The sequence below is a fragment of the Microcaecilia unicolor genome, chromosome 6 (assembly GCF_901765095.1).
Source record: "Microcaecilia unicolor chromosome 6, aMicUni1.1, whole genome shotgun sequence".
Classification (NCBI taxonomy): domain Eukaryota; kingdom Metazoa; phylum Chordata; class Amphibia; order Gymnophiona; family Siphonopidae; genus Microcaecilia; species Microcaecilia unicolor.
The window spans coordinates 9,135,896-9,148,404 of record NC_044036.1 but is presented as its reverse complement, the minus strand read 5'-3'; the positions used below and the strand labels follow the sequence as shown (position 1 = coordinate 9,148,404).

At 44.7% G+C, this 12,509-nt stretch overlaps 1 protein-coding gene across 1 annotated transcript in view; it reads right to left on the bottom strand.

Moving 5' to 3' along the window:
- The window catches only part of ERI3 (ERI1 exoribonuclease family member 3), a 249,393-nt gene that overhangs the window by 214,662 nt on the left and 22,222 nt on the right, over window positions 1–12,509 (bottom strand). Inside the window, exon 2 of the mRNA XM_030205573.1 lies at window positions 9,211–9,497. Within this exon, the coding sequence (XP_030061433.1) occupies window positions 9,211–9,468 (258 nt within the window). The 5' untranslated portion in view covers window positions 9,469–9,497. The remainder of the gene's footprint in view (window positions 1–9,210; window positions 9,498–12,509) is intronic.

Here is a 12,509-nt window from a genome sequence, read left to right as displayed (position 1 = left end):
CATGTATGACTTTGGCTACAACAGGAATAAAATGCAAACAATATCTGAGAGAATGATGCCTGCTCTTTGGTCAGGTTTCTCTTCTTTCCCCATGTCCTCCTAAATTATTCAGCTAGTGTCAGACTGCTGTTTCTAGTGTAGGTCAGTCCGTCATGGTGAACAAACTCCAACCTGAAAACATCATTTTAATAGAAACACTGCTTCCACCTTCGCATGTAATGCACAGTAAACAACGGCAGGATCTGTTCATGGCCTAGTCATAAAAGGGAGCAGATAATTTATAACAGCATCACTAAGAAAGAAAGAAACTGTACTCTATTCTGAGCACTTGCATCTCAAATGTACCTCTAATTATTTTGTCAACAGATTAGTAGATCAACTGCCTTGCAAAATGTAATGAGCAAAAATTTTTCCATGGAAAGTAAAGCTCTATGGCATCACTTGCCAACCATACCTAATATTCAAGCTTCCCACAGTATCCTCTATCAACCACAGGACAAGTAGTCTTTCCACAGTATGTTGTACTATACCAGGAAACCCTTAAGCATTCCACCATGGGGCCTAACACACAATTATTGCATCATACAGTATTCAAAATCACACTGTTAACCACAGGAACATATAAGCAAAGTTACTCACCTGTAGCAGGTGTTCTCCAAGGACAGCACATCAGATATTCTCACAGCTGGGTGACGTGATCTAACGGAGCCCAGTGCGGACACTGACTAGCAACATCCCACCGCGCATGCGCTGGTGCCTTCCCTCCCGACGTGTGAGTGCAGGTTCCTCAGTCACATAAGATGAGAGAATACTTGGCCTGAGGTCCTAGAGAACATCTGCTACAGGTGAGTAACTTTGCTTTCTCCGAGGACAAGCAGGCCTTCTGCATTCTCTAAGCTGGGAATCCTAGCTACCAGGCTCACCGAAAACAATGATGCTAAGACAATAGGGATTCGAAATGTCGAGGCTTGAAATTCAATTCGCCTGAAACTATTTACATACTAGTGAAGGTGCAGCCTGGAACCAAAGAAAACTGGGTCTAATGGGGTGAAGTTGGATTCTAGACACCGAACAAATTCTTCAAGACTACTTGCCTGAACCAGCTGTCACGTCAGGTATCCTGCTCAAGGCAGTAATGCGATGTGAATGTGTGGACAATTGAGGACGTGGCAGCTTTTCAAATCTCCTCTATGAAGGATGACCCCAAGTGGGCTACTGACGTAGCCATGGCTCTGACATTATGAGCCTTGATATACCCCTCTAGAGTCTGTCTAGCCTGCACATAAGTAAAGGAGATGCAATCTGCTAGTCAATTAGACAGTCCACCCAGCTTTTTCTTCTTTTGACCCAAACTGGATGGGGGTAGCCATCGACAAATGCAAACTTTCTATGAGCTTTAGTCCACTCCAGACAGAAGGCTAAGGTTCACTTGCATTCTAAGGTATGCAGTACATTCTCACCAGGATGGGCATTTGGTTTTGGGAAAAACGTTGGCAAGACGATTAACTGGTTAAGATAGAACTTCAACACTATCTTAGGAAGGAACTTAAAAGTGCATACGGAGAACTACTGTATTGTGGTGAAACCTAGTGTAAGGTGGATCAGCTACTAGGGCCTGAAGCTCCCTGTGAGCTGAAGTGACTGTCACCAAAAACACAACTTTCCAGGTCAAATACTTCCAATATCAGGATTCAAGTGGCTCGAAAGGAGCTCTTGTCAGCTTAGTGAGAACAACACTGAGATCCTATGACACATTTGGAGGCTTCATGGGGGGCTTTGCCAATAGCAAACCTCTCATGAAGTGAACAACTAGAGGCTGTATAGAGATGTGCTTACCTCCCACACAGTGATAAGCACTAATTGCACTTATAAACACTTACAGAGTTGGTTTTAAACCAGACTCGGAGGTGCAGGATGTATTCAAGTAGTTTTTGTGTAGGGCAAGTCATGGGATTAAGGCCTTGCCCTCAGAACAGATGGCAAATCTCCATTTAAATGAGCAACACCTCTTGGAAACATAGTAACATAGTAGATGATGGCAGAAAAAGACCTGAATGGTCCATCCAGTCTGCCCAACAAGATAAACTCATATGTGCTACTTTTTGTGTATACCTTACCTTGATTTGTATCTGCCATTTTCAGGGCACAGACCGGAGAAGTCTTGCCCAGCATTAGCCCCACCTCCTACCACCAGCTCTGCCACCCAATCTCGGCTAAGCTTCTGAGGATCCATTCCTTTATGTTTATCTCATGCATGTTTGAATTCTGTTACCGTTTTCATCTCCACCACATCCCGTGAGAGGGCATTCCAAGTATTCACCACTCTCTCCATGAAAAAATTCTTCCTGACATTTTTCTTGAGTCTGCCCCCCCCTCAATCTCATTTCATGTCCTCTAGTTCTACCACCTTCCCATCTACGGAAAAGGTTTGTTTGCGGATTAATACCTTTCAAATATTTGGACATTTGTATCATATCACCCGTATCTCCTTTCCTCCAGGGTACACATGTTCAGGTCAGCAAGTCTCTCCTCATACGTCTTGTAACACAAATCCCATACCATTCTCGTAGCTTTTCTTTGCACCGCTTCAATTTTTTTTACATCCTTAGCAAGATATAGCCTCCAAAACTGAACACAATATTCCAGGTAGGGCCTCACCAACGACTTATACAGGGGCATTAAAACCTCTTTTCTTCTGCTGGTCACACCTCTCTCTATACAGCCTAGCAACCTTCTAGTTACGGCCACCGCCTTGTCACACTGTTTCGTCGCCTTCAGATTCTCAGATACTATCACCCCAAGATCCCTCTCCCCATCCGTACATATCAGACTCAGACTCTCACCGCCTAAAACATACATCTCCCGTGTTCTACTCCCTAAGTGCATCATTTTGCATTTCTTCGCATTGAATTTTAATTGCCAAACCTTAGACCATTCTTCTAGCTTCTGCAGATCCTTTTTCATGTTTTCCACTACCTCCTGGGTGTCCACTCTTACAAATCTTAGTATCATCCGCAAAAAGGCAAACTTTACCTTCTAACCCTTCGGCAATGCCACTCACAAATATATTGAACAGAATTGGCCCCAGCACCGATCCCTGAGGCACTCCACTACTCACCTTTCCCTCATCCGAGCAAATTCCATTAACCACCACCCTAATCAACCATTTCCTATTCCAGTTCACCACGTCGGGTCCTATCTTCAGCCCGTCAAGTTTATTCAAGAGTCTCCTGTGGGGAACCGTGTCAAAAACTTTGCTGAAATCTAAGTAGATTACGTCTATAGCACATCCCTGATTCAATTCTCCAGTCACCCAAAGAATTCAATGAGATTCGTTTGGCATGACTTACCTTTGGTAAAACCATGTTGTCTCGGATCTTGCAACTTATTGGCTTCCAGGAAATTCACTATCCTTTCCTTCAGTATCGCTTCCATTACTTTTCCAATAACCGAAGTAAGGCTTACCGGCCTGTAGTTTCCAGCGTCTTCCCTATCATCACTTTTGTGTGAAGAGGGACCACATCCGCCATTCTCCAATCCCACGGAACCTCTCCCGTCCCCAAGGATTTATTAAATAAATCTTTAATAGGACCCACCAGAACCTCTCTAAGCTTTCTAAATATACTGGGGAGGATGCCATCCGGTCCCACAGCTTTGTCCACCTTTATTTTTATTTATTTTTGTTACATTTATACCCCGCGCTTTCCCACTCATGGCAGGCTCAATGCGGCAGGCAATGGAGGGTTAAGTGACTTGCCCAGAGTCACAAGGAGCAGCTGCCTGTGCTGGGAATCGAACTCAGTTCCTCAGTTCCCCAGGACCAAAGTCCACCACCCTAACCACTAGGCCACTCCTCCACTCCAAGTTGTTCATACACACTCTCTTCCATGAACAGTACTCTATCCACTCCATTCTCATTTGTACTTTTGCCAGTCAATCGCGGTCCTTCTCCAGGATTTTCTTCTGTGAAAACAGAACAAAAGTATCTATTTGGCAAATTTGCTTTTTCTTCATCATTATCTACATAGTGGTTCGTGGTTCGCAGCATCTTTCAGTCTCACAATTCCCTTTTTAGTCTTCCTCCTTTCACTAATATACATGAAGAAATTTTTGTCACACCTCCTTACATTTCTAGACATTTTTTCTTCCGCTTTTGCCAGACGGCTTCTTTCAGTTTCATCCGGTATTCCTCTCCATGTTTCTCTTCTTGAGTTTCTCTGTTTTTCAGGAACGCCAACTCTTTGGCCTTTATTTTCTCAGCCAATTGCTTGGAGAACCATATCGGTTTCCTTTTTCTCTTGCTTTTATTTACTCTCCTAACAAAGGTTTGTGGCCATATTTATAGCTTCTTTCAGCCTGGACCACTGTCCTTCCATTCTCGTTCGTCCTCCAAGCCCATCAGCTCCTTCCTCAGGTATTCCCCCATTTTACTAAAGTCAGCATGCTTGAAATCCAGGACTCCACTTCAGTCGTTATATCAAACCAAACCGTTTGATGGTCACTGCTGCCCAGGTGGGCACCCACTCGGACATTTGACACACTATCCCCATTTGTGAGCACCAGATCCAGCGTCGCTCCCTCCCTCGTGGACGCAAGCAGGATAGATTTAGGAGACACCCTCAGGCAAATGCAAGGATTGACATTCTATGCCCTCAAAACCCAGTCTGTGGGGGACAGGGACTGGAGGTTGGGATGCAGAAGGGACATCTTGTTCTGCGTTATGAGAATCTGAAAACACTCCAGTCTCCATGACTCCTTGGAGGACAACTCCAAAAGAAGAGGAAACCAGATCTGTCTCAGCCAGTAATGGGCAATTAGGATCACAGTTCACCAGTCCTGTTTGAGTTCCAGCAAAGTCTTCCCTATGAGAGATATCGGAGGATACGCATAAAGATCATCTCCACCCAATGTAGATGAAAGGCATCTAAACACTAGTCTATCATGTGATCTGAGCCTGGAACTGGGGGGAATTTATTGTTGAGCTAAGTGGCAAAAAGATCCAGCGAATGGGTGCCTCACTCTCAGAAGATTTTATGGGCTACACCCTTGTTTAGAGACCACTTGTGCAGATACAAAATCCTACTCAGTCGGTCTGCCAGGCAGTTGCCTTTTCCTAGTAAGTATGTGGCTCAGAGGGCCATTCCATGAACACGGGCTCACTTCCACATCCCCACTGCTTCCTGACACAAGGGGTAGGATGCCGTAACCCACTACTTGGTTCACACAGAACATTGCTACCTGGTTATCTGTTTGAATGATAATAATTTGGTTCCACAGCCAATCTCTGAAAGCCTCGAGTGACTTCCAAATGGCCCTCAGCTCAAGAAGGTTGATAAGGAGATCTGTTTCCTGAACAGACCAAATTGGGTGTGAAGCTCATCCACGAGTTCCCCATCCCAGGTTGGATGCATCTGTTAAGCACATTCTGGGGAGGTGGGATTTGGAATGGTAGTGCCACGGTCAAATTCGATTGAACTGTCCACCAGACAAGGGCACGAGTCAACTCTGGTGAAATCTGGATTACATCCGTTAGATTCCCAGCTGCCTGAGACCACTAGGAAGCCAGGGTCCACTGGGCCGCTCTCAAAATGGAGCAATGCCATGGGAGTGACATGCACTGTTGAAGCCATGTGGCCCATCAATCTCAACATTTGCTGAGCTGACACCTGCTTGCTGCTCCGGACCTGCCCAAGCCTGCAATGTATTGAGCAGGGCTTCTATGTACTCCAATTGCTGGACTGGGAGAAGGTGGGACATGAGGTAGTTTATGACAAACCCCAGTAACTCCAACACCCAAATAGTTAGGCGCATGGTCTCTGTCACTCCGTCCTGTGATGTGCTCTTGACCAGCCAATTGTCCAGATAAGGAAACATATACACTCCCAGTCTATGCAAATACTGCAACTATCGCTAGACACTTGGTGAATACCCTGGGAGCTGATGCAAGATCAAAAGGCAGAACATGTTAGTGATGTTTCCCTATTCGAAATCAGAGATACTTCCTGTCACTGGGAAGTATCGAAATGTGGCTATAAGCATGCTTTAAGTACAGAGAGCATAGCCATCTTTGTCCTGAATCATGAGAAGGGTGTCCAGGGAAATCATCCTGAACTTTTCTTTGACCAGAAATGGGATGACATCTCCCCATATTTTTGGTCACAAGGAAGTGCATGGAATAGAATCCCTTCCCTTCTTCCCCTGGTGGTACAGGTTCAACTGGGAAAGAACCTGCGAGACTTATTGTAATGCAGATCAAAACTACATCTAAAGGCTCATGTAGAGCTGGTAGGTCTGGATGCAGGTAATGAGCATCGAGGACTGAAAAGCTTTCCTCCCAAATGAGTCCAGTGTGTGAGCCTCTCTACCCGGGGGAGCCGAGGCATGTGTCCTGGAGCTCCTAGCTCGTTTGAGGGTGGATTTGACAACCAAAGAGTGGCGAGGTAGTTAAGCCCTTTCTCAAGTCAGGGAGCCTTCTGGATACCATAATATATATCCACCTTCTTAGATGTGGCCTGCTCCGAGAGAAGAGATTCCCAGTTCCTCGTGAGTGCATCTTTAAGGATAGGGTGCAATGGTTCCGTGACCCCTTCCTTAGGAGGTGACTCAGTCCTCTGTCTCCAACTTAAATGAGATGTTAGAAGCCATCTCCTTGAGGAAACCAGTGAAAGAGACCCTCAGGTGGAGATCTACATCTCTCTTGAGGTGGGGAGGGATCAGAATAAGACCTCATAAAACTCCTCCGAAAAGTAATGAGGGTCTTCTCCTGAGTCCAATGAGTGATCCCAGACTATTCACTGTACTCTAACTGGACTGAGTGATTCTGTGCCTGCCTTGGCTCAGTGGAAGTACATCCATACCTTGATGAGCACCGAGGTACAGCCCTACCCACAGACTCCGGGAAAGCTTCCTTCCCCAACGTTGAAAGAGGTACCATATGTGTGCCAGCATTGAGAATCTCCCCGCAGGCATGGATAGAACCTCAGGAAGATTCTTGGCTGATCTGCAGTTGGCACAAGTGTCCTCGGTGCCTGAGCATGGCTTGGAACCGCTCATCGAAGGTTAACACAGTAGATGACAGCAGATAAAGACCTGTACGGTCCATCCAGTCTGCCCATCAAGATAAACTCAGCATAAGGTATGTGATACTACATATGTACACTTGATCTTAATTTGTCCTTGTCATTTTCAGGGCACAGACCATAGAAGTCTGCCCAGCACTGGCCTTGTTCTCCAGCTACTGAAGCAGAATCTGTCCAGGCACAATCAGGGCACAGGCCACAGAAGTCTTCCCAGCAGTGGCTTTGCTTCCCAATTACTGGTGTTGCCATCTAATCAGCGCTAAGCTTGTTTGATTCCATACCTTCTATACCAGATTCCTTTGTGTTTTGAATTCCATTTTCATCTCCAACACCTCCCACAGGAGGGCATTCCAGGAATCTACTACCCTCTCTGTGAAAAAGTACTTCCTGACATTATTCTCAAGTCAGCTGCCCTGCAACCTCAGTTCATGTCTTCTAGTTCTACCACTTTCCCTGGAAAAGGTTTATTTGTAGATTAATACTTTTCAAACATTTGAATGTCTGTAGGCAAGCGACAAAAGCGAGGGAGCTAGAAGACAGGCAACCTCAGAAAGTGTCAGAGTTGAACCAGAAGCGGGGACCTGGCTGCTCGGGGACTTGTGCATTGGCACTTCTTCCAAAGAGTGGGGGCACTCCTCCCGGTGTCAGAACTTCTCAGGTACTGATGTTTATGCTTCTTGGGCTTCCTCCAATGCTAGGCATCACAATCCTTCAGTACTGACAAGGACAATGTCAAACCTGCACACGCCTTCAGTGTCGGGTCCAATGCTGACCGGTCCTGGGGCCTATTTTCAGCACTCAGTGTCAAGAGAGGTGGAGACCTTCTCGATGCCGGTGCATTCCCAGTGGCAGATTAAGTCTTAGCACCCATCGGGGTCAATGCTTAAAGTGCCATGATGTATCAGCTTTCGAGGAACCAAAAAGTCTCTCCTTTTAAACCTGCCTAACTCTCTGTGTCCTCAACTACATTGCCAACACTAAGAACAGAAAAAACAGGAGTTAAGCTCATGGTCAGGCACCCGATGGACCAATTGTGTAGGTCCGTCTGGAAATCCCCCGATTACATTGGGCGCACCTTTTGAAGCTACTGGGGGTCTTCCTCGACATTGAGAAAAGAATCACAACCAAATTAAACTCATTGTAAACAATAAAAAGGGGCAGTGTTCAAAATGAGGTTGGTGCTTTGGCCTAAAAAGGGCCTAGCAACCTGCGAAAAAAAGTAAACATTTAAGAGACAAAAACACTACAAAAAATTAGTAAGCAGTCTTGAATGCAAAAATTATAGGGACAGGCTTATGAACCTCAACATGTATATGCTGGAAGAGAGGAGATATGATAGGAGAGCTCTGGAATGAGGGGGCATACGACAATGTGAAGAGGGAATAGGTTTAGGAGTAACCTAAGGAAGTATTATTTCACAGAAAGGGTGGTGGAGGCGTGGAATGGCCTCCCGGTGGAGGTGGTGGAGTCGAGGACTGTTCCAGAATTTAAAAAGGCATGGGATAAGCATGTGGGATCGCTTAGGAACAGGAAGAATTAGGGGTTACAGAGGATGGGCAGCCTGGATGGGTCATATGGCCTTTATCTGCCGACATGTTTCTATGTTTCTAAGAATAAAATTAGGAGGAAGGAAAAGAATAACCGAAAAGAACAAAAATACCCACATGGGAAGGCACTACAGATAAGAGAAAAACTCGACCTGAAAGGAGACTACGACGATACATCCGCCCTGCTCTGTGAAAAAATGAAGACTGAGGGACCCATGCTTGTGAGTCAGGTGGCAAGGTACCAGTGCAGGTGCAGTAGAACACTGCTAGGAAGTTCTACAATAATCTCGCTAGTCGACATCCACACCGGGTTTCATCGGATGATGTCACCCAGCTGTGAGAATACGGAAGGCCTGCTTGTCCTCGGAGAAAATGGTGCTCCAATGTATGATGTATTGATAAGTATCTTAAAAAGAGTGTTCCATGCGAAGTTCTACCAACCAGAAGAATTCATATGTAGCCCACAAAACAACTGTAAGTCTCTTTAGAAGTACATCATGTCCCAGAACCAACCTACAGACCACAGCACTTTAAAGAGCATAACAACATTCATGCTATAGACCAAAAGCATCCTCTGTACATACCTGGGGATGTATCTGTGGTTTGTCACACGTAGCCTCAAAGTCCAGCACTAAAAAGTAATGGTATCTCTGTGGTGGAAAGGATGCCATTGCTGCCACGGAAGCGCCAAACCCTTGGCACCCAAGTTTCCTGTTTAGCATTGGGTCAAATCCTGGGTCAACAGCTTGGAAAAAGAAGGGGTCAGGATTCAGCACGCCTTGTGCCCTGTTAAATAGATGTGGACGAAGTCTTACTGGACGGATATGAGACAGAGCATGCATTGAACTCCCAGGAGATGTTACAGCTAAACCTTAGAAAGGAAAGAAAGAAATGAAAAATCAACATCAGTACAGCTCTTTGTCGAGTTTATGTCACTTGTCAGAACCTTGACAAACACTCTCTGCATGCTGAACACAATAATCAGGAAACACCCAATCATTCTGGTGTTCAAAATATTCACAGGGAAGCCCAGGTGCATGCAAATGTTTCAGGCATATTCACTGTGGTTATCCCCAAAAACTTGACTGGCTGGGTAAATCCTGAAAACTGAGCTGAGAAACCTTGGGCTAGATTCTTCAAAATATCAATTCGACAAAGCTTCACTGGTTCTTTTTCCTACGCTTGGCCAGCAATTGGGCTGACTAGATAATCATCTCTGATGGCAACTTCTAGGGAGGTGACAAACAGCAGCTACAGTCAAGCAATTGCTGGCCAAGCATAGGAAAAAGAGCCAGTGAAACCTTACCGAGTTGAAATTTTGAAGAATCTAGCCATTTCTTTTAGGAAATTATCCAAACCTTTTTTTAAACCCCACTAAGCTAACTGTTTTTACTATTTATTTATTTATTATTTATTTATTGCATTTGTATCCCACATTTTCCCACCTTTTTGCGGGTTCAGTGTGGCTTACAATATGAGTTAAAGGAATTTGTTACAGATTGGTTATGGATTACATTGTGCAGAGTTATACGAAACAATTGAGGTGTCGTTAAGGAATGTAGCAATGGAGCACAAACATTGAAACTTTGGGAGGAAACAATGGGAGCTTAGAGGGCGATAAAAAGGCATGAAGACATATGGTATATATCTTTCTGTGAGTAAAGGTATGACTGATGTGATAATACGGGAATGAGAGTTCAGATGTGAATGTATGATGCATTAGTGAACAGTAAGTGTGGACTTTATGTGCTTTGGTTTTTTTCCGTAAATCTTTTCGAAAAGATGGGTCTTCAGTAATAAGTACATAAGTACATAAGTAGTGCCATACTGGGAAAGACCAAAGGTCCATCTAGCCCAGCATCCTGTCACCGACAGTGGCCAATCCAGGTCAAGGGCACCTGGCACGCTCCCCAAACGTAAAAACATTCCAGACAAGTTATATCTAAAAATGCGGAATTTTTCCAAGTCCATTTAATAGCGGTCTATGGACTTGTCCTTTAGGAATATATCTAACCCCTTTTTAAACTCCGTCAAGCTAACCGCCCGTACCACGTTCTCCGGCAACGAATTCCAGAGTCTAATTACACGTTGGGTGAAGAAAAATTTTCTCCGATTCGTTTTAAATTTACCACACTGTAGCTTCAACTCATGCCCTCTAGTCCTAGTATTTTTGGATAGCGTGAACAGTCGCTTCACATCCACCCGATCCATTCCACTCATTATTTTATACACTTCTATCATATCTCCCCTCAGCCGTCTCTTCTCCAAGCTGAAAAGCCCTAGCCTTCTCAGCCTCTCTTCATAGGAAAGTCGTCCCATCCCCACTATCATTTTCGTCGCCCTTCGCTGTACCTTTTCCAATTCTACTATATCTTTTTTGAGATACGGAGACCAGTACTGAACACAATACTCCAGGTGCGGTCGCACCATGGAGCGATACAACGGCATTATAACATCCGCACACCTGGACTCCATACCCTTCCTAATAACACCCAACATTCTATTCGCTTTCCTAGCCGCAGCAGCACACTGAGCAGAAGGTTTCAGCGTATCATCGACGACGACACCCAGATCCCTTTCTTGATCCGTAACTCCTAACGCGGAACCTTGCAAGACGTAGCTATAATTCGGGTTCCTCTTACCCACATGCATCACTTTGCACTTGTCAACATTGAACTTCATCTGCCACTTGCACGCCCATTCTCCCAGTCTCGCAAGGTCCTCCTGTAATCGTTCACATTCCTCCTGCGACTTGACGACCCTGAATAATTTTGTGTCATCGGCGAATTTAATTACCTCACTAGTTATTCCCATCTCTAGGTCATTTATAAATACATTAAAAAGCAACGGACCCAGCACAGACCCCTGCGGGATCCCACTAACTACCCTCCTCCACTGAGAATACTGGCCACGCAATCCTACTCTCTGCTTCCTATCTTTCAACCAGTTCTTAATCCATAATAATACCCTACCTCCGATTCCATGACTCTGCAATTTCTTCAGGAGTCTTTCGTGTGGCACTTTGTCAAACGCCTTCTGAAAATCCAGATATACAATATCAACCGGCTCCCCATTGTCCACATGTTTGCTTACCCCCTCAAAAAAATGCATTAGATTGGTGAGGCGGAAGGAAGCTTGCTCGTTGATTGTTCTTAAGTTGCGCGGCAGTGTATTCCAATACTACATTCTCTGGCAACAAATTCCACAGTTTAATTGCATATTGAGTGAAGAAATATTTCTCTGACTTACTACTTTGTAGCTTCATTCCATGCCCCCTAGTCCTAGTATTATTGGAAAGAGTAAACAAGCGATTCACGTCTACCCGTTCTATTCCATTCTATAGACCTCTATCATATCTCCCCCTCAGCCGTCTAGGATCCCATTTTATAAAAGGCCTTTATTTTATTTATTTTTTAATCTTATTTTCATAACCAGAGGCAGTCTAGAACAAAATGATTATATACAGACATACCAAATACAGAAACATTCATTCCATCCATCATTCGGTCCAGAGGGCAGCTACGAAATTAGTAAGCGGTCTTGAATGCAAAAATTATAAGGACAGGCTTATGAACCTCAACATGTATACGCTGGAAGAGAGGAGGGAGAGAGGAGACATGATAGAAACATTTAAATATCTCAAGGGCATTTATGTACAGGAAGAGAGCCTTTTTCAAATGAAGGAGAGCTCTGGAATGAGGGGGCATACGACAAAGTTAAGAGGGAATAAGCTTAGGAGTAACCTAAGGAAGTATTATTTCACAGAAAGGGTGGTGGAGGCGTGGAATGGCCTCCCAGTGGAAGTGATGGAGTCTAGGACTGTTCCAGAATTTAAAAAGGCATGGGATAAGCATGTGGGATCGCTTAGGAACAGGAAGAATAA